The 26,922-nt window shown below is 42.9% G+C and overlaps 1 protein-coding gene across 1 annotated transcript; it reads left to right on the forward strand.

The window, feature by feature from the left end:
- Positions 1-8,076: 8,076 nt before the first annotated feature.
- LOC120999229 (serine/threonine-protein kinase STY13-like) lies at positions 8,077-19,890 on the forward strand. The gene is made up of 4 exons (XM_040430103.1): positions 8,077-8,132; positions 18,023-18,155; positions 18,645-18,752; positions 19,738-19,890. Exons 1-4 carry the CDS (start codon positions 8,077-8,079, stop codon positions 19,888-19,890), a joined length of 450 nt encoding a protein of 149 aa, XP_040286037.1.
- The last annotated feature ends 7,032 nt before the right edge of the window (positions 19,891-26,922 follow it).

The raw sequence follows: 26,922 nt of genomic DNA on the forward strand, positions 1-26,922 counted from the left end.
CGGTCCTGATCTTTATTCACCAAAATTGTTCAGAGTATATACAGAATACAGTGGCACTGATTCCCACTCTTCCCCAGTTGATTTACGCGTTTCGAACGATGATGTTCTTAGTCATAATTATGTCAGGATTATGACTAAGAACATCATAGTTCGAAACGCGTAAATCAACTGGGGAAGAGTGGGAATCAGTGCCACTGTATTCTGTATATACTCTGAACAATTTTGGTGAATAAAGATCAGGACCGGAAAAACGTCTACAATTGGTGATGGAGCCTATTTTCTTTTTCATTTGGATATACATCAGGGCTGACTTGGGTCCGTTCCGTGCACCGTCTCACAGGATTATCATGGGTGAGCTGGATTTAACTCTTTCTTTTATTTGCAAATGAAGGGCACAGGTCAGCTTTGCCGGAAAAAGGAATGCCGTAGGAATAAAACCTGTATAACTGTGGAGGAATTGCGTTTTTTTTCCAATTCCACCTCATTTGAAAAAATTTGCCCACTACATTGTATGCCATATTAAATGGTGGCATTAAAAATACAACTTATCCTGCAAAAAATAAGCCCTCGTGGGGGCGTGGCCTGCACGCTGATGGCGCCGGTCGCATAGCGCTTCTGCTCCGGACAAAGACACTATCTAGCGGCTCACAGCATCTACTCCTGATGACCTAATCAGCGATTTGAAGCTCCACGCAGCTATGGGGAAGGTGAGAAGGTGCCCTGCTCCAGCGAAACTAACCGAATTCTTCGGTAAGTTGGAGCAAACACAGATAGACCAGAAGGGAGCTTTGCCGCCAGCATGCTCGCTGGCCTCCCCAGCAGGAATGCCAATACCGCCTACCCACAACTCCGCAGATAGACGCGGATCAGAGTGGGAAGCCTATGAGACTAATCACCTCACAGCAGACGTTATGCGGTTCATGCTTGATAATTTGCGAGCCTCTATGAAAGAGGACATGCTGGGTATTTTGAAAGACCTCAGGAAGGACATTCAAAGTATAGGAGAACACACGTCTCACCTAGAGGTTAAGATGGCGGAGTTCGCTACTTCACACAATACCCTCATCGACGCCCATGAGGCTATGGAGGAAGACCTTGCAAAAATATCAGCTAAACTACATGACCTGGAAGACAGACATCGCCGCAATAATGTCAGGATACGAGGGATTCCAGACTCAGTAGAGGCAGGGGAACTCAAACCTCTCCTCCAACAGCTTATTAAAGCAGCACTTCCAGAGTCCACAGAAAGGGATCTGATAATTGATCGCATTCACAGAGTGCCTAAACCAAAGGGATTAGACGCATCCCTGCCACGTGATGTTATCGCAAGGATCTATTTCTACACCATCAAAGAAGCATGTCTGAGGGTCCTGAGACAAAACCCAACCCCATCTGATGTTTTCAAGGGCATAGCTGTCTTCACGGATCTCTCCGCAGCAACGCTCGCTAAAAGGAAAGAGTTTGCTCCGATTACTACAGTGCTAAGACACCGCCAAATAAAGTTTCGCTGGGGATTCCCAGTAAAGGTGCTTGTTACCAACAATGGAGCCCTGCAATGTCCTCAACTCGCCACAAGAGGCATCTCGCCGGCTACTTGAATGGGGCCTCATCACTGAAGATTCTCAATGGGTGAAGGATAATGCACCACGTCCAGACAAGATTCCCCCAGACTGGGACACTGCCTGATCTGTGAGTCTTCCATCAGTCGGGAGTAGCTGATTATTTGTAGTTAACAGTGTTGGTCCGCTGCAGGGAGCTTTTGTTTCTCTGTCCCAACCCGGACCCACCTTGGTCATTCGACCCTAATTCCTGGTCAGGCTGAATACGCCATGATGACTTTAACATGTTCTGCAACTTTTAAGTTTCTTTTAACTGTTCTAAGTTTTGTTTTTAAGTTTGTTCCTGCAAACGCTATGAATGTGCTCTGTGTAGCGTACAGCGTGATTTCACATTACTACTGCATTGAGATGTGGCAATACACCTTACAGGGTAATTATAACTATAGATCAAGGGGATAAAACTTCTCTCACTTAATGTTCCTGGGCTAAACTCTCCATATAGACGTACCCAATTATGGTCAGAAACCCTCAAATCTAAATGCGATGTGGTTTTCATACAAGAATCGCATCTATTAGAAAAAGATGCTCATAGATGTATACACAAGAGTTTCCCCGTACTATATCACTCTCACACAAGAAAAAAAAGTAAAGCAAGGGTATTTATTGGTATAAAATCTACGCTTGCATTCTCTTTAAATCATTGTATAACAGATTCGGTAGGGAGATATGTTATTCTGATATGTGCATTAGATGGTAAGCCATTCACATTAGTGTCTGTGTACGCCCCCAATGTCGGACAGGTGGCCTTTTGCAGAAGACAAACTTTGTTTAACAAAGTGCAAAAAGTAGCTGTGGGTGACGTGGTAATAGGAGGGGACTTTAATGTCCCGGTCAATTCAGATGTAGATTGTAAGACTGTAAATGATAGTCGCCATATAGATCTTCAAGCAACTCTCCATGAGTCATCCTTTCATGATATTTGGCGCTATCAACATAGTGATGAGCGTGACTTCACGTTCATATCAACGGCGCACTTATGTCAGTCTTGTATCGACTACATATTAGTCTCGAAAAGTCTTCTGCACAGGGTCCTGAGATCTGACATTGGTGGTGCAACGTGGTCAGACCACGCACCTGTCAGCATAATTATTGAGGATGACCTGCCTAGTCCCCCCCGCCCACAATGGAGAATGAATCCATATCTTCTCAAATGCCCTGAAAGGGTTAAGGGGTTTTCTGCTAAGCTACAAGAATTATTGCATTTTAATGACTTACCTGATACAAAGGCTAACACACTATGGCTTACACATAAAGCATATATGAGAGGGATCTTCTTGCAGTCAGCTGCGAGACTGAATAGAAATAGGAATAAAGCAATGCAAGACGTCCTAACTCGATTACAAAACGCAGAGAAAAATCATAAACTTCTTAATAACCCCCTGACTTTGTTCTCCCTCCAAGAATGCAGATCCGCTCTGAGAACCTTACTTTTATATCGCCAAGAATTGGTTATGAAACGATTGCAGGCACACTTCTACCACACAGGCGATAGAGTGGGAGCATTATTGGCACGCAGACTAAATCGTAGGAGAGCTGCAGCTAGAATAACTAGTCTAAAGCATGCTAACACTGTGTTCACTCACCCCCAAGAAATAGCTAATGCTTTTGCATCATACTACTCCTCCCTGTATAATTTACGGCTTGACAGTGACACCACTCAACCCTCTTCAGAGGCCATCTTGTAATTTTTGGACCCCCTTCCCCTCCCCAAACTGTCTTCGGATGATTTAAGCATCTTAAACAGAACAATCACCACTAAGGAAATTCTCACTATTATCAAAGCCACCCCATCTAATAAAGCACCCGGGCCGGACGGCTTTCCAGCAGAATATTATAAAACCTTTCACCCCACGTTGCTCCCTTACTTAGCTAAGCTGTATAATGGATTTTTGACATCTGGAAACATTCCTCCTGAAATGTTAGCAGCCACAGTGGTTACTCTGCCCAAACCCGGGAAACCTCCTAATGCCCCTGAAAAATGAAGGCCAATTTCCTACTAAATGCTGACCTCAAATTATTAGCTAAAATTTTTGCCTCCCGCCTTAATACTGTGTTACCTGCCCTGGTTGGCCCTGACCAAGTCGGCTTTGTGCCAGGTAGGCAATGTAGGGACGGCACTAGAAAAATTATAGATTTAATCCAAATTGCGGAATGGTCCAGAACCCCCTCGATTTTTGTCTCCCTAGACACTGAAAAAGCGTTTGATAGAGTGCACTGAGGGTTCCTGGACCAGGTCCTTCAGAAATTTGGCTTTCATGGACACATTTTGCAAGCTATACTAGGACTATACACATCCGCGAAAGTTCCGGCATCAGGGTTTTTGTCAGAATCTTTCTTGATCACCAATAGCACTAGACAGGGGTGCCCATTATCACCCCTGATTTTTGCATTGGTTATGGAGCCACTGGCGGAAAAGATCCGCATATGTAACCAGGTTTCAGGGATATTGGTAGGAAAGCGTTCCCATTGCATTGGACTATACGATGATGATGTCATCCCAACACTATCAGATCCTCTTAGCTCACTGGATGTAGCAACTGAGATACTTTACCAATACTCCTTGGTATCATACTACAAACTCAATATTAATAAAACTAATGTACTACCCATTAATGTACCGGATAGTTTGAAGCATGAGATCGGCAAGCGACACTCATTTAATTGGGCTACTGAATCAATCAAGTATCTAGGGGTAGACTTAACTGGTTCAATATCTGAAATGGTTCCCCTTAACTTCAAGAGATTACGGGCTGAACTTCAGAAGGATTATTCTGAGCATAGCAAAGTTCAGCTTTCATGGATAGCAAAAATTAACACAGTCAAGATGTTATTACTCCCAAAAATCCTGTATATGTTCAGATGTATCACTCTTAAAATCCTGAAAAAGCTCATTGAGCAATTACAGGAAGATATGCTGTTTTATCTGGGTCAACACCCGACCTAGAGTCAATAAGAAAACATTATATCCCTCTTTACGTAAAGGAGGTTTGGGCGTTCCAGACCTAAACAAATACTACTTAGCCAATTTGTTAGACCAAGCCATGGAATGGCGGTCCCCATCCACGCCTCATCAGTGGCTGCATATCAAAGAACACTTCGTCAAAAGAAGATCCCTGAAAACACTATTAGCAGCATACCTACTAAAACCCTTTACCTTCTCTCTGCCCTTGAGTACTATGAAAACTACAATTTTTGCTTGGGCACAACTGTTTTGACTTGAAACACCTTTCCCCCGAGATTATAAACATTTTCCTATCTCGGTCATTGAATATCATATTCCTACACTCCTACTTACAAACTGGCTGAACTGTGGGATGGATACACTGGGATGCCTATTTGACCAATCCATTTTGAAGTCCTTTGAATCATTACACTCCACCTACAACCTGCCTAATTCTCTCTTTTATCCGCCACTTTCTTTCCTCTCTCCCAACTCGGACGGAGAGGGAGGGCGGTGACATACTCTGCGGCCTACTCAAGGAAGGCACCACTCTCAGCTCCAGTCTTTCAATCTGGTTCTCGCTTCTTATGTCAGTAGACAAAGATTACAAAAAACCTTTCAGGATTAAGTGGGAAGCAGAGATGGGAAAATAATTCAATTTAGGCTCCTGGACAGATGCTATGCACTGGTCCATGAAAAGCTTGAGATGCATTAACCACGCAGAGCAGAATAGAAAGATTCAACTACGGTGGTATCTAACACCAAATAGATTATCTCATGTTACCCCGGGCTATTCTCCCCTATGTTGGAGGGGATGTGGTCAAATGGGCACCCCATTCCATATGTGGTGGCTGTGTACTTCACTCACACACTTCTGGAACTCAGTATCTAGTGTCCTTGAGGAGGTAACGGGGATAAAGGGAATCTTAAACCCGAAATTAGCCATTCTAAATATTAGATTGGCGGAAATACCTCACACTGCTAGGGGTACTGTAGCCCATATCCTTAACTCCTCAAGAAAGGTGATAGCATGTCAATGGAAGGAAGCGAACTCCCCTTCAATTAAAGTTGTACTCAGATTGGTGAACTTTCATATGCAATGTGAGTTTGTTTTTGCCTTCTTGTTAAACCACAGGATGGCAACGCATAATTCTTGGTTATTGTGGTTGTCCAGCTCATACGCTGATCCACTTCCTTTTTATCTCCTATAAGAGGAAAGTTTGAGGGCCAAAATTGTCTGTATCTGTATATGAGCATTGTAAAAAATGTTAACATGTCAATGTGACGTATGTTTGCAAGGAACTACTCTTAATTTACTTAATTATTTATAACTGCATAACTATCATATGTATAATCAATACTCAATAAAAATGTTATTGATAAAAAAAGAAAAAGAAATAAGCCCTCATTTGGATATGTGAACGGGAAAATAAAAAAGTTATGGCTCAAGGAAGATCGGGAAGAAAAATGAAAATGCAAAAATGAAAACCCCCTGGTATCCTAAGGGTTAACTGGTGACCATAACATGACCGGATTGTTTTAACAATCTTTCTAAAAAGTGGCACAAATTAGGCACTTTGGAGCTTAGGGCTTACACACACAAACGTATTTTCTTTCTGTATCCATTCCGTTTTTTTGTGGACTTTATGTGGAATCGTTCACTTCAATGGGTCAGCAAAAAAAACGGAAGTTACTCCATGTGCATTCCATTTCCGTATGTCCGTATATCCGTTCCGCAAAAAATAGAACATGTCCTATATTTGTCCGCATTATGGACAAGGATAGGACTGTTCTATTAGGAGCCAACTGTTCTGTTCCGCAAAATACGGAATGCACACGGACATCATCCATATTTTTTGTGGATCCGTTTTTTAGGGACCGTAACATATATACAGTCGTGTGCATGAGACCTTAGTATTTGGAAATCTGGGCCACTGTGTTTTCTTGTAGTGGTGTTTTGAGCTCTTCATGATGCAGCAATTTTCCATTTTTGCATTTTCATTTTTTGCTCTTGGCCTTCCCAGAGCCATGCCTTTTTTAGTTCCCATTTACATAGCCATATGAGGGCTTGTTTTTTTACAGTACACATTGTACTTTCTAATTGCACCAATTAATAGTGCATACAATGTAGTGGAGAGCTGTAAAAAAACATCAAATAGGGTGGAATTGAACAGAAAAAATAATCCAAAACAATTCTGCCACAGTTTTATGGTTTCTGTTTTCACGGCAGTCCCTTTATGGTAAAACTGACTTATGCCCTTCATCAGCACGATTACAATGAAACCACATTTGTATAGTTTTTCTTGTGTTTTAGCAGTTAAAAAAGCTTTGGAAAACTTTTCTTTTCTATATTCTGACCCCTATAACGTTTTCATTTTTATGTCAATGGAGCTATGTGAAGGTTCACTTTTTATTAAATTTTTTGAGGGAGGTGAAGCAACAAAACAATGTCAAATTAACCATTTTGAGATTTATTTTTTTAAGTTATGCTATTTGCCATATGGGATAAATATTTTATTATTTTTAAATCTTTTTTTCAGTTACCATAGGTGACTACAACAAACAATCATCAGATTGCTTTTTCTGTTTAACAATGGGATTGAAACCATTGCCAAATAGGAATGTCAATATATTCCAATGTAGTGCTGCCACCTGCAAGCCTACGTACATTGATATATACCAGTTATAGGTAACGGTGCCTCCAGCAGTCTTCGGCCTACCATTGTAAGTTAACAGCTTCCCCTATCTTCCGTAGAAAGTACAGTCTACTCTCCCCCTACTCTGGGTTTGTTTTTTGTTTTTTTTTATCAAATCTTCCACAGACTTCTCTAAAGGAAAAAAACCTGAAAAAATGCAAGTAAAACATCGTATGACTAAAACATGCAACCCCAAAAAAAACACTTGCAAAAAAATGCATTTATTTCATGGCGTTTATACAAGCAAAGAAAATTAAGAAAATACAAACGGGATTTATGAAGCCCTGCACTCTGAATTCTGGCTTAAAAATAGTAACTAAACTTTTTTGCAATTTTCTTTTAAACTGTTCTAAATAGCCCAAAAATCTTTTTGTAAATACTTTATTAATTAATTATGCTGTTTTCCATCTTAAAAAAGGAACAAAGTCCTGGGTTATACCGCTTCTTAATATCACCATTTTGGTACAGAGCTGGCTTGTCTGCGCTACCGTGGTGAACGCTACACAGGATGGAGCACAGATTCTGGCACAGCACATTGTTATCCTGTGCCCTGTACCGATGTGCTCTGCCAGGATTTAGCTGAGCGGAGTGGACTCCTGCCTGTGCCTGCTCTTCTCAACTCACGGCTCCTGTACAAATGTGCAATAGAGAGCTTTGAGCGGAGAAGAGTGGGCACAGGCAGGAGCCCACTCCACTCAGCTAAGCCCTGGCAGAGCACATCGGTACAGGGCACAAGGTACCAATGTGCTGTGCCAGAATTATCTTGAGGGGAGCACAGGCAAGAGCAGCAATCTATACTCCGTCCTGTGCAGCGTTTACCATGGCAGCCAATAAACCGACACCAGTACAGCGCCAGAATGATGGTTTTAAGAAGAGGTATGTTCCAGGACTTTGGGTCCTTTTTTTAAGATGGAAAAAAGCACAGTTAATTAATAAAAAGTATTAAAAGATGATTTTTGGCCTGCTTACAACGCTTTTAAAGAAAATTGTAAAAAAAATGTACTCTTTAAAAAAGTCTCAAAAGAATGTTTTGGATTTTTAATTAGACCCTAGGAGCTGCAAGTTATTCCTATGGTTCTACATTTTACAGTTTCCAGAACCTATTGCATTTTTCAATGTGTTTAAAGGGGTTTTGTCATCTAGAGCATTAAGGGTTCGCCTACACGGCCAAATATTTTGCGTGACATTTCATGTAATGATTGTCAATGGCATCGCAATGATACATGTTGCAACTACAACACAACAGTCACAAAAAATCCAGATGTAAGATTTTGTATTGCACTTTGCAGGTCGCCCGCAACTTTTCTACCATTGGCTTTAGTCGAAGTTGTGCATGACACGCCCTCCTGCCTGCGTGTGTGAGCTGCCAAACTACACAGGTAGCTGTTTGATTGTTAACTGGCAGTGAAGTCCAGATCCCTCTGTAGGGGTTAAAGGGTGAATGCCGAGTAATGCCAGAATAACACCCTAAGGCCTTGCCAAACCAGTTAGTTGAAGTAGTGTGTTCACGCTCTCTGATCTGTAACACTTTTTTTCAGCATAATAGAGCACCATGTCACAAGGCAAAATTGATAACTTACTGGCTGATGGATTCAGTATTGTACCTGTGTGAAACATAGCACTTTACTGTATCCATTGGCCGGTGAACCTCTGTACTGTTCTTTGCTTGTGTTGCTCAGTGATGTGAACATGTAGGCTTGAGACTTCAGGCCAGATGTGATTACATTTTTACTGCTAGACAATATTTTTTACGGACAAACCGGAAAACCAAAATGAATAATAAAGATGATGAGTAATATAGATCAATATACTGATGAGAAATAATTACCAGTATTAACGGGAAACTGTGAAATAATAATTACCACAAAAATAACCTGCTAGAGTACCACCACCTCAAAAAAAGCATGGAAACATATTTTTTTCATGGATACAAAAAAAGTTGCCTATTTTTAAAGACTGTCTAGGAATTTGTAGACGCTTGGCAACCCTGTTCAGAGCCAAAAACCACGTTTGGGAGAAAAACATAGAAAAGTTGCAAATGTTTCTATTATACCTTATTTATGCGTAGGCTCCACTCCAGGTTTTGGCTCACAATCACTGATGGAAATCACTGCCCAAAACACCGGTGTGAATTAGCCTTTAGCAGATTACTTGGTTCTGTAGACCCCACTTCAGGTTTTTGCCCACAATCACTGATTGAAATCACTGCTCAAAACACCAAAGCCTTTAACAGACTTCTTGGTTGTAGGTGAATGCAACCAATATTCTCTTACGTATAGTGCAAAGCCCTTGCTTCGTCTAAATAAAATAGACCGGCACTGGCTTCCATTACAGAAACAGCACAGGCTAATTTATATGTTTCTATGCTGACGTTCACCTGCACTGTGCACTAAGAACAGTGCTACACTCTTTGTACTTCATCCAGTAAAATTAGTCTATAATGACTCCAGAACGCCAACACCAATTAAAGGGAGTTTTTTACCTCCAAACTTGGTATCAAAGTTAGCATACTGTCATGTAGGGTATGTGGCCTGAATCATAACCATACCAGTCTTGTGAAAATATGTCCTCTAATCCTGGGAAATGTTTATTTTTCAGTGGACATGGAGGAGGCCCCTCCTTTTGGTGCAACATCTGTCCACCAGTAATGTTGCCCAGCGCCTCCCCATCTTGTTTGAGCAGTAATAGTGAGATTTCAGAGCTGGTAGTGATGACGCAAGAGGAGCCAGGTGACCTGCACTAATTAATACATTTATCTTACACACTAACATCACCCTCCTGAGGAAGCAGAACGGCGAAACGTACGTCGAGGAGGCAGCGTCCACTTTTCCTGTCACTATCTGGTATGATTATTTTCATTTACTTCCGTAGTCTTTCCAGACATCTTATCGTTATTTGGTCTTGGTATACGGCGTAAGAGAGTGTTGCTTGTTATAAGTACACTGATATATTTTCAGAGGGTGGATCTCTCTGCTATACCTAATTCAGTGTATAGTATGTTTACTATATCTCACTCTCTGCCTAGCACTTTTCCATTGACCTATTACCATTAGGTGCACTAATTCAGGTCAGGTTGCGCTTCTAATTGGATATCTCCACCATATGCTAACCATTATTATGGAATTTATATGATTATGATTTGTTGTTTTGATTTGTGTCTTTTGAATAAACATTATATTTTGAATCTATGGGAAGTAAATTTACTCTTTTTTGCGTGGTATTTACACTATCATCTAACCCTCCATCAAAAGGATGTGTTCACATCACATTCTGAGACATCCAATTAGTAGGTATACCAAGGAAGAACCCTTTGTACATACTGAGCGTATCTGGGGGGCTTTATTACTATGACAGAGGCCAAAAGTGTCAATATGCTGCAAAAAATGTTACACAGTAAAGAAAAGGGGACTGCACACTATACATTCTTATTGTGGCTACTAAGGTTGACAGATGGCATTCATCATGGCCTCCATTAGACATACAGTTGCAAGGAAAAGTATGTGAACCCTTTGGAATGATATGGATTTCTGCACAAATTGGTCATAAAAAGTGATCTGATCTTCATCTAAGTCACAACAATAGACAATCACAGTCTGCTTAAACTAATAACACACAAAGAATTAAATGTTACCATGTTTTTATTGAACACACCATGTAGAAATTCATAGTGCAGGTGGAAAAAGTATGTGAACCCCTAGACTAATGACATCTCCAAGAGCTAATTGGAGTGAGGTGTCAGCCAACTGGAGTCCAATCAATGAGATGAGATTGGAGGTGTTGGTTACAGCTGCCCTGCCCTATAAAAAACACTCACCAGTTCTGGGTTTGCCTTTCACAAGAAGCATTGCCTGATGTGAATGATGCCTCGCACAAAAGAGCTCTCAGAAGACCTACAATTAAGAATTGTTGACTTGCATAAAGCTGGAAAGGGTTATAAAAGTATCTCCAAAAGCCTTGCTGTTCATCAGTCCACGGTAAGACAAATTGTGTATAAATGGAGAAAGTTCAGCACTGCTGCTACTCTCCCTAGGAGTGGCCGTCCTGTAAAGATGACTGCAAGAGCACAGCGCAGACTGCCCAATGAGGTGAAGAAGAATCCTAGAGTGTCAGCTAAAGACTTACAAAAGTCTCTGGCATATGCTAACATCCCTGTTAGCGAATCTACGATACGTAAAACACTAAACAAGAATGGATTTCATGGGAGGATACCACAGAGGAAGCCACTGCTGTCCAAAAAAAACTTTGCTTCACGTTTACAGTTTGCACAAGAGAACCTGGATGTTCCACAGTAGTACTGGCAAAATATTCTGTGGACAGATGAAACCAAAGTTGAGTTGCTTGGAAGAAACACACAACACTATGTGTGGAGAAAAAGAGGCACAGCACACAAACATCAAAACCTCATCCCAACTGTGAAGTATGGTGGTGGGGGCATGATGGTTTGGGGCTGCTTTGCTGCATCAGGGCCTGGACGGATTGCTATCATCGAAGAAAAAATGAATTCCCAAGTTTATCAAGACATTTTGCAGGAGAACTTAAGGCCATCTGTCCACCAGCTGAAGCTCAACATAAGATGGGTGTTGCAACAGGACAACGACCCAAAGCATAGAAGTAAATCAACAACAGAATGGCTTAAACAGAAGAAAATACGCCTTCTGGAGTGGCCCAGTCAGAGTCCTGACCTCAACCCGATTGAGATGCTGTGGCATGACCTCAAGAAAGCGATTCACACCAAACATCCTAAGAATATTGCTGAACTGAAACAGTTCTGTAAAGAGGAATGGTCAAGAATTACTCCTGACCGTTGTGCACGTCTGATCTGCAACTACAGGAAACGTTTGGTTCAAGTTATTGCTGCCAAAGGAGGTTCAACCAGTTAATAAATCTAAGGGTTCACATACTTTTTCCACCTGGTGTGTTCAATAAAAACATGGTAACATTTAATTCTTTGTGTGTTATTAGTTTAAGCAGACTGTGATTGTCTATTGTTGTGACTTAGATGAAGATCAGATCACATTCTATGACCAATTTGTGCAGAAATCCATATCATTCCAAAGGGTTCACATACTTTTTCTTGCAACTGTATAGGTCAGGAGGTATTCCTGGAGTGTGAGGCCTGTACGGAGGTCCATACACATAATATTAACACAATCCTAGGCCTGTTTCACACAGGCAGTATTTGTAATTCAAAACCAAGAGTGACTCTTACAGAGAAAGTATAATGGGAAGACTTGTTTTTTTTTATCTGTTCCTGGTTTTGGTTCACAAATGCTGACTGTGTGAAAGTATCCTAAAGGTCATGCACACAAACTTATTTTTTTCCTGTATCCTATCCGCATACTGTGTGGATTGGATGGGACCAATTTACCAAGAGGGCATGAAATTCCATTCCGCAAAATATGCAATGCACACAGTCGGTATCCGTGTTTTGCAGATCCGCAATTTGTGGACCACAAAACAGACAACAGTCGTGTGCATAAGCCCTAACAAGCATGACAGGAACATGGAGAGGGTGACAAGTCATTCAAATAGGCACTGGCAGTGATACTGAGGGATAGTTATATGAGGCATACTGTCCATGCATTTCTGATGTGAATCTGACGAAGGGGCCTATCTGGCCCCAAAATGCGTTATTCTGACATCCAATAAAAAGCTTTTACCTAAATCTGCACCTGAAGGACTTAAAGATGCCCTCTTGCTGTACCCGATGTAAAAATATTATCCCTCTGTCTTTCCAAAGAGAAAAGCTTTCCAATTTAAACAACTCTTGGAGGTGGGGACTGCGCCATAGAGAGGTTGCTTGCGTCCTCCCCTATATGTACAATATTTCTTTAAACTATACCCTGACTTTACACATTAGCGAGAATGTGGGGTTTTGTTGAACATTTCCCTGTAATCCACCTATTTCTAAGAAAGCTAAAGCCTTTTGTCTTGCCACAATAGCTGCAAATCTCGCTGTGTAACCTGTGTCCCTGCACTGATGCCATCCCCTTAAAGTGTTGAATTTGATTTGGGCAGCAATGAAGTAAAGCCATGGGTTTGGAATTGCTAAGCCACTCGTATTCTTCCCTCATTGATGTGTCTCAAGTTTAATTCATTTTTTTTTTTTTTTCATATTAGTGCTCTAAATATGTCTAGAATTTTATAAAAGATTTTCTGTGGAATCCACACTGAGAGTTATGGAAAATATACAATAGCTGGGGCATCAATATAATTTTAAGCAAATTGCTTCAACCTATTGCTGTCATGGTTAATTTACACCAGGTGTTAACCTTTTCCACAAATTTGGCCAATAGGGGGTCCACATTGTCTCTGATACAGTCCATCTGCATTGAAGATACCACAATTCCCAAGTATTTAAAGTTCTGAAATACCTGTAATCAGGTTTGTGACAGTTGTACAGATGAAGGAATAGCATCTAATGTGAGAAGAACAGACCTGTCCCAATTTATTGTGAGACCAAACCGTTTTCCAAATTCCCTTATTTTCATCATAATGGGATTGGAACTTTCAAGATCTCTAACATACAGCAACATGTCAACTACATATAATGTACGGCATACATATTAGGACATCCTCAGACATCATCCACAACTCCCTCCTCCGTCAGGCAAAACTCCATCCTCCGTCAGACAAAACTCCCTCCTACCTCAGACATCATCCACAACTCCCTCCTCCATCAGGCAAAACTACATCCCCCGCCAGGCAAAACTCCATCAGTCCTCCTCCCTCAGACTAAACTTCCTCCTCCCTCAGGCTATACTCCTTCCTCCCTCATCCCAAACTCTTTCCTCCCTCAGACGTCAGCCCAAATTCCTTCCTCCCTCATCCCAAACTCCTTCCTCCCTCATACGTCAGCCCAAAATCCTTCCTCCCTCAGCCCAAACTCCCTCCTCCCTCAGACATCAGCCCACACTCCTTCCTCCCTCAGGCGTCAGCCCAAACTCCCTCCTCCCTCAGGTGTCAGCCCACACTCCCTCCTCCCTCAGGCGTCAGCCCAAACTCCATCCTCCCTCAGGCGTCAGCCCACACTCCCTCCTCCCTCAGGTGTCAGCCCAAGCTCCCTCTTCCCTCAGGCGTCAGCCCAAACTCCCTCCTCCCTCAGGCGTCAGCCCAAACCCCCTCCTCCCTCAAACGTCAGCCCAAACTCCCTCCTCCCTCAGGCGTCAGCCCAAACTCCCTCCTCCCTCATGCGTCAGCCCAAACTCCCTCCTCCCTCATACATCAGCCGACACTCCCTCCTCCCCCAGGCGTCAGCCCAAACTCCCTTCTTCCTCATACGTCAGCCCACACTCCCTCCTCCCTCAGGCGTCAGCTCAAACTCCCTCCTCCCTCAGACGTCAGCCCAAACTCCCTCCTCCCTCAGAAGTCATTCGACACTCCCTCCTCCCTCAGACATCAGCCCAAACTCCCTCCTCCTTCACTCCCTCATCCAAAACTCCCTCAGCCAAAACTGCCTCATCCATCAGGTGTCAGCTCACAGACTCTGGCCCCTCCCCTACAACTACAGTGTATGCTCTCGTCGATGCCACGCCCCCCATTTTAACCTTCAGGCACACTGTCCAATCAGCATAAGTAGTGTTCAAGGATCCTGCTGCTGATTGGCTAGTGGCAGGCAGTAGGCGTGCACCCAGTGTGGCAGTCAGTGTAACATGAGCTGCCGGCCACCAGTGTTATTCAGGCAGCCCAGCAGATAAGCGGTCCGTCCCCAGCAAGCAGAAGAGCCGTGGTTCACACAGCCAGCAGCCTCCTACACAGTAAGAAACTCTCATTTCTCCCCTCACCACCCTGCTTGATGTCAACCCCTTCCTGAACATTGTAAATGTGGGGCCCCCCCCCGTCAAGATGGCGGAGCGGCATCCTCTATTCCTGGATCCCCCGCTCCCAAACCCCCTCCCCTGCACACATGCCACGATCCCCCGCTCCCCTCACCCCCCCGCACACATGCCGCGATCCCCCGCTCCCCTCCAACCCCCTTGCACAGATGCCGCGATCCACCACTCCCCTGCCCCCCCCTGCACAGATGCCGCGATCCCCCGACAACCCATTGTACAGATGCCGCGATGCCCGGCCCCCCTCCCTCCCTCTCATAGATGCTGCGTTCCCCGGCTTTTTCCCCCCACCCCCTCCTTACAGACGCTTCGGTCCCCGGCTCCCCCGCCCTCATAGATGCTGCGGTCCGTGGCTTCTTCCCCCTCATAGACGCTGAGGTCCGTGGCTCCCCTCTCTTCACAGGTGCCGCGATCCCCTGACAACCCATTGTACACATGCCGTGATTCTCCATGTGGCCTGACCCCCCCTCTCATAGATGCTGCGGTCCCCAGCTTCCCCCCCCTCCTTACAGACTCTGCGGTCCCCTGTTTCCATCCCCCCTCATAGACGCTGCGGTCCGTGGCTCCCCCCTCATAGACGCTACGGTCCGTGGCTCCCCCCCTCATAGACGCTGCGGTCCGTGGCTTCCCCCCCATAGACGCTGCGGTCCGCGGCTTTCCCCCCCTCATAGACGCTGCGGTCCCCGGCTTTATCCCCCCCCTCATAGATGCTGCGGTCCCGGCCTTCTCCCCCCCCTCATAGACGCTGTGGTCCGCGGCTCCCCTCTCTTCACAGGTGCCGCGATCCCCTGACAACCCATTGTACACATGCCGCAATTCTCCATGTGGCCCGACCCCCCCCTCTCATAGATGCTGCGGTCCCCGCCTTCCCCCCCTCCTTACAGACTCTGCGGTCCCCTGTTTCCCCTCCCTCATAGATGCTGCGGTCCGCGGCTTTCCCCCCTCATAGACGCTGCGGTCCACGGCTTTACCCCCCCTCATAGACGCTGCGGTCCTCGGCTTTCTCCCCCCCTCATAGACGCTGTGGTCCGCGGCTCCCCCCCCCTCATAGACGCTGTGGTCTGCGGCTTTCCCTCCCTCATAGACGCTGCAGTCCGCAGCTTCCTCCCCCCCAATCATAGACGCTGCGGTCCCCGGCTTTCTCCCCCCGCTCATAGATGCTGCGGTCCGCGGCTTTCTTCCCCCCCTCATAGACGCTGCGGTCCGCGGCTTCCCCCCCCTCATAGACGCTGTGGTCCCCAGCTTTCTCCCCCCCCCTCATAGACGCTGCTGTCCCCGGCTTTCTCCCCCCCCCCATAGACGCTGCGGTCCCCGGCTTTCCCCCCCCTCATAGACGCTGCGTTCCCCGGGTTCCCCCCGGGTTCAAAAAGTCACACGCACCCCAAAATAGTGCCAATAAAACCGTCATCTCCCACAAAAATCATACCCTACCCAAGGTAATCGCCCAAAAACTGAAAAAATTATGGCTCTCAGACTATGGAAACACTAAAACATGATTTTTTTTGCTTCAAAAATGAAATCATTGTGTAAAACTTACATAAATAAAAAAATATACAGTACAGACCAAAAGTTTGGACACACCTTCTCATTCAAAGAGTTTTCTTTATTTTCATGACTATGAAAATTGTAAATTCGCACTGAAGGCATCAAAACTATGAATTAACACATGTGGAATTATATACATAACAAACAAGTGTGAAACAACTGAAAATATGTCATATTCTAGGTTCTTCAAAGTAGCCACCTTTTGCTTTGATTACTGCTTTGCACACTCTTGGCATTCTCTTGATGAGCTTCAAGAGGTAGACCCCTGAAATGGTTTTCACTTCACAGGTGTGCCCTGTCAGGTTTAATAAGTGGAATTTCTTGCCTTTTAAATGGGGTTGGGACCATCAGTTGCGTTGAGGAGTAGTCAGGTGGATACACAGCTGATAGTCCTACTGAATAGACTGTTAGAATTTGTATTATGGCAAGAAAAAAGCAGCTAAGTAAAGAAAAACGAGTGTCCATCATTACTTTAAGAAATGAAGGTCAGTCAGCCGAAAAATTGGGAAAACTTTGAAAGTAAGGGCTATTTGACCATGAAGGAGAGTGATAGGGTGCTGCGCCAGATGACCTGGCCTCCACAGTCACCGGACCTGAACCCAATCGAGATGGTTTGGGGTGAGCTGGACCGCAGAGTGAAGGCAAAAGGGCCAACAAGTGCTAAGTCCTTCAAGACTGTTGGAAGACCATTTCAGGGGACTACCTCTTGAAGCTCATCAAGAGAATGCCAAGAGTGTGCAAAGCAGTAATCAAAGCAAAAGGTGGCTACTTTGAAGAACCTAGAATATGACATATTTTCAGTTGTTTCACACTTGTTTGTTATGTATATAATTCCACATGTGTTAATTCATAGTTTTGATGCCTTCATAGTCATGAAAATAAAGAAAACTCTTTGAATGAGAAGGTGTGTCCAAACTTTTGGTCTGTACTGTATATAAATTTTATTTGACTATTAAAGGGGGTTATCACATCTTAGACAATGATTTCATATTGCAAGTATATGCTAGCATTGTCTGATAGGTGCTGGTCCCCCCTTTGGGACCCGCAACGAAAAGGAGAACGGAGCAGGGAGAGCTTTGCCTGGAGGACAAAGGGTTTCCCGGGGTCTAGCGATCACCAGACGCAGCTTTCCGCCTCTCCCATTAAAGTGCATGTGAGCGCAACACACATGCGCAGCCAGCCTCCATTTATTTCTATATAGCCACCGAAAATAGCTGAGCGCTGGCTCGTCTATTTCTCTCTGCTAAATCGAAGGCAATTGGATCTGTGGCCGAGCATACGCAGTTCTCTTCCATCTCATTTTTTTTCTCCGTTTGGTATACTGTTAAATATGGGATAACCCCATTAACTAACCATACTTACCTTAATTTTCAATGTATGTATTTGCAGAAGACTCTCTCATCCCAACATAGTTCGATTTATGGCGGCTGCAAAAACAGAGTCGCTTGTATTAATAGCAAACGAATATATACATGGGGCAAGCTTGCACACAGTTCTTCATGGAAGCGAAAACTCTGTAATGGTAAAGAAAAAAATTAAATTTTCTTTAATTGACTTTGTCACTTACACATAGAGGTGAAACTCGAAAAGTTTGAATATCGTGCAAAAGTCAATTTATTTCAGTAATGCAAATTAAAAGGAATTACATTAATGCAGCTTAAAATTAGAATTTTGTGAAAAGGTTCAATACTCTAGGCTCAAAGTGTCACACTCTAGTCAGCTAATAAATCCATACCCCCTGAGCAAAGGGTACCTGAGATTGTGACTCTGGGGTTTCATAAGCTGTAAGCCATAATCATCCAAAATATAACAAATAATGGCTTGAAATATCTTGCTTTGCCTATAATAAGTCTATCTCATATGTTAGTTTCACCTTTTTAGTTGCATTACTGAAATAAATGAACTTTGCACGATATTCAAATTTTTCGATTTTCACCTGAAAGTAGACTTTGATGAATAACCGAATTTATTAGCAATAATAACATTAGAAATTTTATTTTTTTCTTTGAAGCTGGATGCAGATGAAAAAAATTATGTTGCTTTAGAAATTTCAATGGCTGTGGAATATATACACTCTAAAAACATTATCCATCAAGATTTAAAGCCAGCCAACATTATTGTAAGTTCTACAGAAAACAAAATTAAATCGATGAAGTACATACAGGTGAATATTTCCGTAAATAATATAAATTTCTTAATGCCTATTGTTTATCATAAATAATTGGTGATATGCAATGATTAATCTAATTAAGGCTAGGTAGTTTGTTCATTACTGATTCTACTCCTGTTTACCTGCACTATAATGCCTCTTTCACACTACTGTATGGCTATTTCAGTGTTTTGCGGTGCCTTTTTCACTGATCCGTTCTTTTTTTATTTTTTCGTTGTGTTTCCATTTCCGTTCAGTTTTTCTGTTCCATTTTTCTTTATGGCATATACAGTATATAGTAATTACAAAGAAAAAAATTGGGTTGGGCATAACATTTTTAAAAGATGGTTCTGCAAAAACGGAACGGATACGGAAGACATACGGATGTATTTCTGTATGTGTTAAAGTTTTTTTGGTGGAACCATTGACTTGAATGGAGCCACGTAAAGTGATTTGCAGGCAATAATAGGACATGTTCTATCTTTCAACGGAACGGAAATACGGAAACGGAAGGCATACGGAGTACATTCCTTTTTTTTTTTTTTTTGCTGAACAATTGAAATGAATGGTTCCGTATATGAAACACAAAAAACGGCCCGCAAAACTGGAAAAAATAACAGTAGTGTTTAAGAGGCCTAACACAGTGGTGGAGATTTCTCCAAACCTATAAAGATGAAAAGTTGGCCAATAGCAACCTATCATATCACTTTATCAAATTGGGGCTTGTTAAGAATGTAAGTAGTGATCTGATTGGTTGCTATGGGTAACTAGCAAAATTTTTCACTACATATGTTTTAAAAAATCTGCGACATTGGATTGGGTTTACTGTAGGTGAGCAGTATGTATGTTGTTCTAAATCATGAAAAAATTATATCTATAACTTTAAAATTCAGATTTATTTTTTAAAGGCTCTGTATCCTAATTTCAAATCCTATTTTATTTTATTCTTTCACAGATCGAAGAAACAAGGAAAAAAGCCTATCTGACTGACTGGGGTATGGCAAACATTCGGGACACAGTGCTACTTAAAAGAGGGAGTAAGATTTTTCAGTGTTTAGTGGACCTATCGGAGGAACCACTGTTTATATGGCTCCGGAATGTTTTCTAAAGTATGAAAACTGTACCCAGCAGTCAGACATATGGTCCCTCGGAATAACCTTCCTTGAAATGTTTGCAAATATGTCCCCATGGACTGCAAAAAAATGTCAGGAATTACGTCATCTTATGTCCCAGGAATTACTTCCTCAAGCCATGCAACACCTACCTGCACAATATGTAGACATAATTGGTAGATGCTTGACTTATCCTGTTGGTTCTCGGCTTACAGCAAGTGAGCTAGTTAGTATTTTTAAGTCTGCGCAATTCATTGATTTGAAAAAGCACTATGGATTCCAGTGGTAATATGCATAGTGAGCCGCCTGAGACTGCCTCCAGCGCGCAGTTAACAGAATATAGCAGCGGATCTTTGTGAAGATATATCGGTGGACTTAAGTTACGTTTTTTAGTCACTGAGCCCTTAGCTGCCTCCTGTTCACCCACACTGTAACTGAGTGTATTGGGTTCACTGTGGGTAAACAGGCTCACCGTTTAATTTGAACCTTAAGCCTGTTGTTGTTGAGTAATTAATACAAATTTTATAAATAGATTTTTTGCACAAGTGAGGACACATCTTTAGCACAATAGATTTGTGTTTCAATAGTATGTGTCATCAGTATCACCAGCACTAAATAATTTGGATAGGCTTGTAGTGTATGAGATTATGGAAATGATACTTGACTATCCATTGTCTGTACTTTTGTGCTAATATTTTTAAATTTTCATTGGGTTAATTAACAGCTGGTAGCACGGGCGAGTTCCTAAGCCTCCAGTGCAAGTTAACGTCTGTCTTCAATCTTCTGAAGAAGCCCCCCCCCCCCTGTGCTGAGGATCTAATGCTGCAAAATTGAGCTCCACTCTGCTGCATAATGCCTCTGTTAAAAAATTCAATTTTTATTGTAAGTGATCCAACTTAATGACGGCTGCGCAGTAGAAGAGTTATGCTGTAGAGTGGCTGTTCATTATACAGGGTGGGCCATTTATATGGATACACCTTAATAAAATGGGAATGGTTGCTGATATTAACTTCCTGTTTGTGGCACATTAGTATATGTGAGGGGGGAAACTTTTCAAGATGGGTGGTGACCATGGCGGCCATTTTGAAGTCGGCCATTTTGAATCCAACTTTTGTTTTTTCAATAGGAAGAGGGTCATTTGACACATCAAACTTATTTTGAATTTCACAAGAAAAACAATGGTGTGCTTGGTTTTAACGTAACTTTATTCTTTCATGAGTTATTTACAAGTTTCTGACCACTTATAAAATGTGTTCAATGTGCTGCCCATTGTGTTGGATTGTCAATGCAATCCTCTTCTCCCACTCTTCACACACTGATAGCAACACTGCAGGAGAAATGCTAGCGCAGGCTTCCAGTATCCGTAGTTTCAGGTGCTGCACATCTCGTATCTTCACAGCATAGACGATTGCCTTCAGATGATACGAGATGTGCAGCACCTGAAACTACGGATACTGGAAGCCTGTGCTAGCATTTCTCCTGCGGTGTTGCTATCAGTGTGTGAAGAGTGGGAGAAGAGGGTTGCATTGACAATCCAACACAATGGGCAGCACATTGAACACATTTTGCAAGTGGTCAGAAACTTGTAAATAACTCATGAAAGAATAAAGTTACGTTAAAACCAAGCACACCATTGTTTTTCTTGTGAAATTCCCAATAAGTTTGCTGTGTCAAATGACCCTCTTCCTATTGAAAAAACAAAAGTTGGATTCAAAATGGCCGACTTCAAAATGGCCGCCATGGTCACCACCCATCTTGAAAAGTTTCCCCCCTCACATATACTAATGTGCCACAAACAGGAAGTTAATATCACCAACCATTCCCATTTTATTAAGGTGTATCCATATAAATGGCCCACCCTGTACAATATTGGAGCCTCCGCACAGGGTGAGAAAGTGCTTCCTTTGGAGATTGAAGACACACATCACAGTGCACAGGGTTCTACCACATGCCCCAAGCAATGGATGAGCATATGAAGAACAAAGGAATATTGGCTTAAATAAAATAAATCTTGAACAGTTTTTTTTTTTTTTTTGGCATTTCACACCGAATACAAGCCTATCCATATTGTTTAGAGCGGGTGATAAGTTCGACACATTGTGTCGAACAATTGCGACCTGTAACACCCCATTAAATGAAAGACCAGGTAATCGTAGACCTGATGTTTGATTACAGGATAGCTTTTATGTTATTTAAATATTTTTATGGTTAATGGCTATAACCTGGCTTTATATTTAAAAAAATAATATTTTTACACTGGTTAAAACAACAAATTATTTTTTTTACATTTGTTAAATTATTAAAAATAGTCTCCTTGTCCTTCACATTATTATTCATATTGTGACCTACCCTGGGTAAGGTTTATCAGATAATTTATTTACAAATGCCTATGCAGGCGTTGAACCTATCTTGCCCCAGGTGAAAATGTTAATACTTTTATTATTATTTGGGTTAAAATACGTGCTTTGAACCTTTATTTAATTTTAATTAACGAACCAAAAGAAAGAAAAAGGTTAAAAATACAGTGACCACTCCTCTGTACAGTCAAATAATACTCAATGATCAAGAGGGAGAGCAAGTGCACTAATTCTCACCCCCGTCACTTACAGGCAGTTTGCTGCCTTAATACCGCTTGCTGCTACACCTACAATAAGGCTGAGTTGTGGGAACTGAATTCGTTCATCCCACTAAATACACTGCTCAAAAAAATAAAGAGAACACAAAAATAACACATCCTAGATCTGAATTAATTAAATATTCTTCTGAAATACTTTGTTCTTTACATAGTTGAATGTGCTGACAACAAAATCACACAAAATTAAAAAAATGGAAATCAAATTTTTCAACCCATGGAGGTCTGGATTTGGAGTCACACTCAAAATTAAAGTGGAAAAACACACTACAGGCTGATCCAACTTTGATGTAATGTCCTTAAAACAAGTCAAAATGAGGCTCAGTAGTGTGTGTGGCCTCCACGTGCCTGTATGACCTCCCTACAATGCCTGTGCATGCTCCTGATGAGGTGGCGGACGGTCTCCTGAGGGATCTCCTCCCAGACCTGGACTAAAGCATCTGCCAACTCCTGGACAGTCTGTGGTGCAACGTGACGTTGGTGGATAGAGCGAGACATGATGTCCCAGATGTGCTCAATTGGATTCAGGTCTGGGGAACGGGCGGGCCAGTCCATAGCATCAATGCCTTCGTCTTGCAGGAACTGCTGACACACTCCAGCTACATGAGGTCTAGCATTGTCTTGCATTAGGAGGAACCCAGGGCCAACCGCACCAGCATATGGTCTCACAAGGGGTCTGAGGATCTCATCTCGGTACCTAATGGGAGTCAGGCTACCTCTGGCGAGCACATGGAGGGCTGTGCGGCCCTCCAAAGAAATGCCACCCCACACCATTATTGACCCAATGCCAAACCGGTCATGCTGGAGGATGTTGCAGGCAGCAGAACGTTCCCCACGGCGTCTCCAGACTCTGTCACGTCTGTCACATGTGCTCAGTGTGAACCTGCTTTCATCTGTGAAGAGCACAGGGCACCAGTGGCGAATTTGCCAATCTTGGTGTTCTCTGGCATATGCCAAACATCCTGCACGGTGTTGGGCTGTAAGCACAACCCCCACCTGTGGACGTCGGGCCCTCATATCACCCTCATAGAGTCTGTTTCTGACCGTTTGAGCAGACACATGCACATTTGTGGCCTGCTGGAGGTCATTTTGCACGACTCTGGCAGTGCTCCTCCTGTTCCTCCTTGCACAAAGGCGGAGGTAGCGGTCCTGCTGCTGGGTTGTTGCCCTCCTACGGCCTCCTCCACGTCTCCTGATGTACTGGCCTGTCTCCTGGTAGCGCCTCCATGCTCAGGACACTACGCTGACAGACACAGCAAACCTTCTTGCCACAGCTCGCATTGATGTGCCATCCTGGATAAGCTGCACTACCTGAGCCACTTGTGTGGGTTGTAGACTCCGTCTCATGCTACCACTAGAGTGAAAGCACCGCCAGCATTCAAAAGTGACCAAAACATCAGCCAGGAAGCATAGGAACTGAGAAGTGGTCTGTGGTCACCACCTGCAGAACCACTCCTTTATTGGGGGTGTCTTGCTAATTGCCTATAATTTCCACCTGTTGTCTATCCCATTTGCACAACAGCATGTGAAATTGATTGTCACTCAGTGTTGCTTCCTAAGTGGACAGTTTGATTTCACAGAAGTGTGATTGACTTGGAGTTACATTGTGTTGTTTAAGTGTTCCTTTTATTTTTTTGAGCAGTGTATATACCGCACATGAACAGTGCCATACACTGACTGATTTTTGTCTATCCCTTTAATGGTGCACAAAGCATATGGAATATTCACGGTTTTGATGCCGTGTCTCACTACTAAACTACTCTAGCTTCGATAAGTAGGCCAGCCGGGCTACTACTAGCTAAATTGACAGTGGAGTGAATCGCTGATTTAAAAACTAAATCTGCCCCCCCCAACATGTTTCACCAGATAACTGCAGCGCTGCCCAAATCTCCTGAAGAAGCCAGTTATCTGGTGAAACATGTTGGGGGGCAGATTTAGTTTTTAAATCAGCGATTCACTCCACTGTCAATTTAGCTAGTAGTAGTTTAGTAGTGAGACACGGCATCAAAACCGTGAATATTCCGTATGCATTGTGCACCATTAAAGGGATAGACAAAAATCAGTCAGTGTATGGCACTATCCATGTGCGGTATATATTTAGTGGGATGAACGAATTCAGTTCCCACAACTCAGCCTTATTGTAGGTGTAGCAGCAAGCGGTATTAAGGCAGCAAACTGCCTGTAAGTGACGGGGGTGAGAGTTAGTGCACTTGCTCTCCCTCTTGATCATTGAGTATTATTTGACTGTGCAGAGGAGTGGTCACTGTATTTTTAACCTTTTTCTTTCTTTTGGTTCGTTAATTAGACATTTGTAAATAAATTACTTGTCCTTCACATGAGTCTATTTTATTATTGATTCCTGAAAAAACCATCCATCTGCACAGCATCTCTCTCCTTTTGCACACTCCAGTGGAAAATCAAGGTTTCGCCACAATAGTGAGGTTTTGCATTGCTCCGTGGTTTAAAAGACACTATTATACTCACAAGGAGACACTTGTCAGTAGCACGTAAAGTATATCGCATAGACAGTCACATGCAGCGGCTACTCCTTCCTCCGTACTTGAAAAAGTATGCATCGGTCTGCACCAGATAAACGACGTCCCTCCTCCAACACACCTGTGTGAGACCGAGGATTTGCCGCTATTGGGAATTACTGGCTGACTCCGTTATATACAAAGAGGTTTAGGATACTCGTAATGTAAGTCTTGATAAAAGCACCTCAAAATGTAAAACAAGATACACCAAATACGCTTGACCCGTGTTTAGCATGCGCGCTTCTTCAGGGGCTACTCTCATGTGAACGCTCACCTGAGAGACTCGCCTGAAGGAGCACGTAAGCGAAACCAAGGTCGGGGTTATTTTGTTTAGGTTGTTGTACCTTTTGAGGTGCTTTTATCAAGACTTACATTACGAGTATTCTAAACCTCTTTGTATATAACGGAGTCAGCCAGTAATTCCCAATAGAGGCCAATCCTCGGTCTCACACAGGTGTGTTGGAGGAGGGAGGTCGTTTATCTGGAGTAGCCGCTGCATGTGACTGTCTATGCGATGTACTTTACGTGCTACTGACAAGTGTCTCCTTCCGAGTATAATAGTGTCTTTTAAACCACGGAGCAATGCAAAACCTCACTATTGTGGCAAAACCTTAATTTTCCACTGGAGTGTGCAAAAGGAGAGAGATGCTGTGGAGATGGATGGTTTTTTCAGGAATCAATAATAAAATAGACTCATGTGAAGGACAAGGAGACTCTGTGTGACATTTACCAGCTTGGTCTGTTTAAACTTATGTTACGTTATTTTGATTGGCTACCCCCATCACAGTTAGACCTGCAGTGCAGAGATCTAACAACGTGTTTGAGGTCTTTCTTATTTATTGTTAAAATATTGTTTGATGTACAGTTTAAGATATAATTTATTTTAGTAAAAAAATCCATATGTTGACAAATGTGATAATAAAGAACTGAAATAAAAGTCAGTGGATGAAAATTCGGAAAATTATTTCTTATACTTCATTTAGTCATTATTTAGATGTTTAGTGTACCACTACAACAAAGAGCTAAACTTAACATATTTCTACAATACATTTAATGATGAAAATAATAGTGTGCATTATTTTCATAATATAACTGTCATTTTTAGGCAGGGAATGTTGCAGCCCTTATTAGATAAGCTAAATTTTTAGATGCTTACTGGCGTATTTATCCCTCATAGTGGTTGCACAACAGTGTGTGTTTGAGTATGTAAATCGTATTATATATATATATATATATATATATTTGTGGTCGTGGCTAAAATACGAACTCGGGCAGCGTGCCCGCCTTGAACCTAAACCGGCTGAGGTGTGCCTGGAGCCGGGTACGAGAGCAGCCTATAAGGGGGCTGCCCTAAGGAGGACCCTTGGAATAAAGGGAATGGGTGGGTGGGTCCACGACCGGAACGCCTACTAGGTGAGGGAAAGAGGGGGCTTATAAAGGCTCAAGCCCCTCCCACAAATGCAGGCTGAACTTCAGCCTTACCAACTTGTGGTCGTGGTTAAAATACGAACTAGGGCAGCGTGCCCGCCTTGAACCTAAACAGGCTGAGGTGTGCCTGGAGCTAGGTACGAGAGAAGCCTATAAGGGGGCAAAAAGGAAACCAAGATAGTTACATTCAAGACTTTATTACCTCATAATACCAGAGACTGGAATGCCTGCGAAATCTCCACCTGGGGGTTAGGTATATATCTGGCGAAGCAAGACGAGCGCCACCTTCCCATCTTTCGGATGACATGAGCGGGGACCCCGTGTCGGGAAGCCGCAGAAGCTGCTCCAATGCGGAAGGAATGGCCGGATATAGAGCCGGGGTCAAACCCCAAGCCAGCAGCAACAGTACGGATGTGGCTGATGAACTGTGCTGC

The sequence above is a fragment of the Bufo bufo genome, chromosome 4 (assembly GCF_905171765.1).
Source record: "Bufo bufo chromosome 4, aBufBuf1.1, whole genome shotgun sequence".
Lineage (NCBI taxonomy): Eukaryota > Metazoa > Chordata > Amphibia > Anura > Bufonidae > Bufo > Bufo bufo.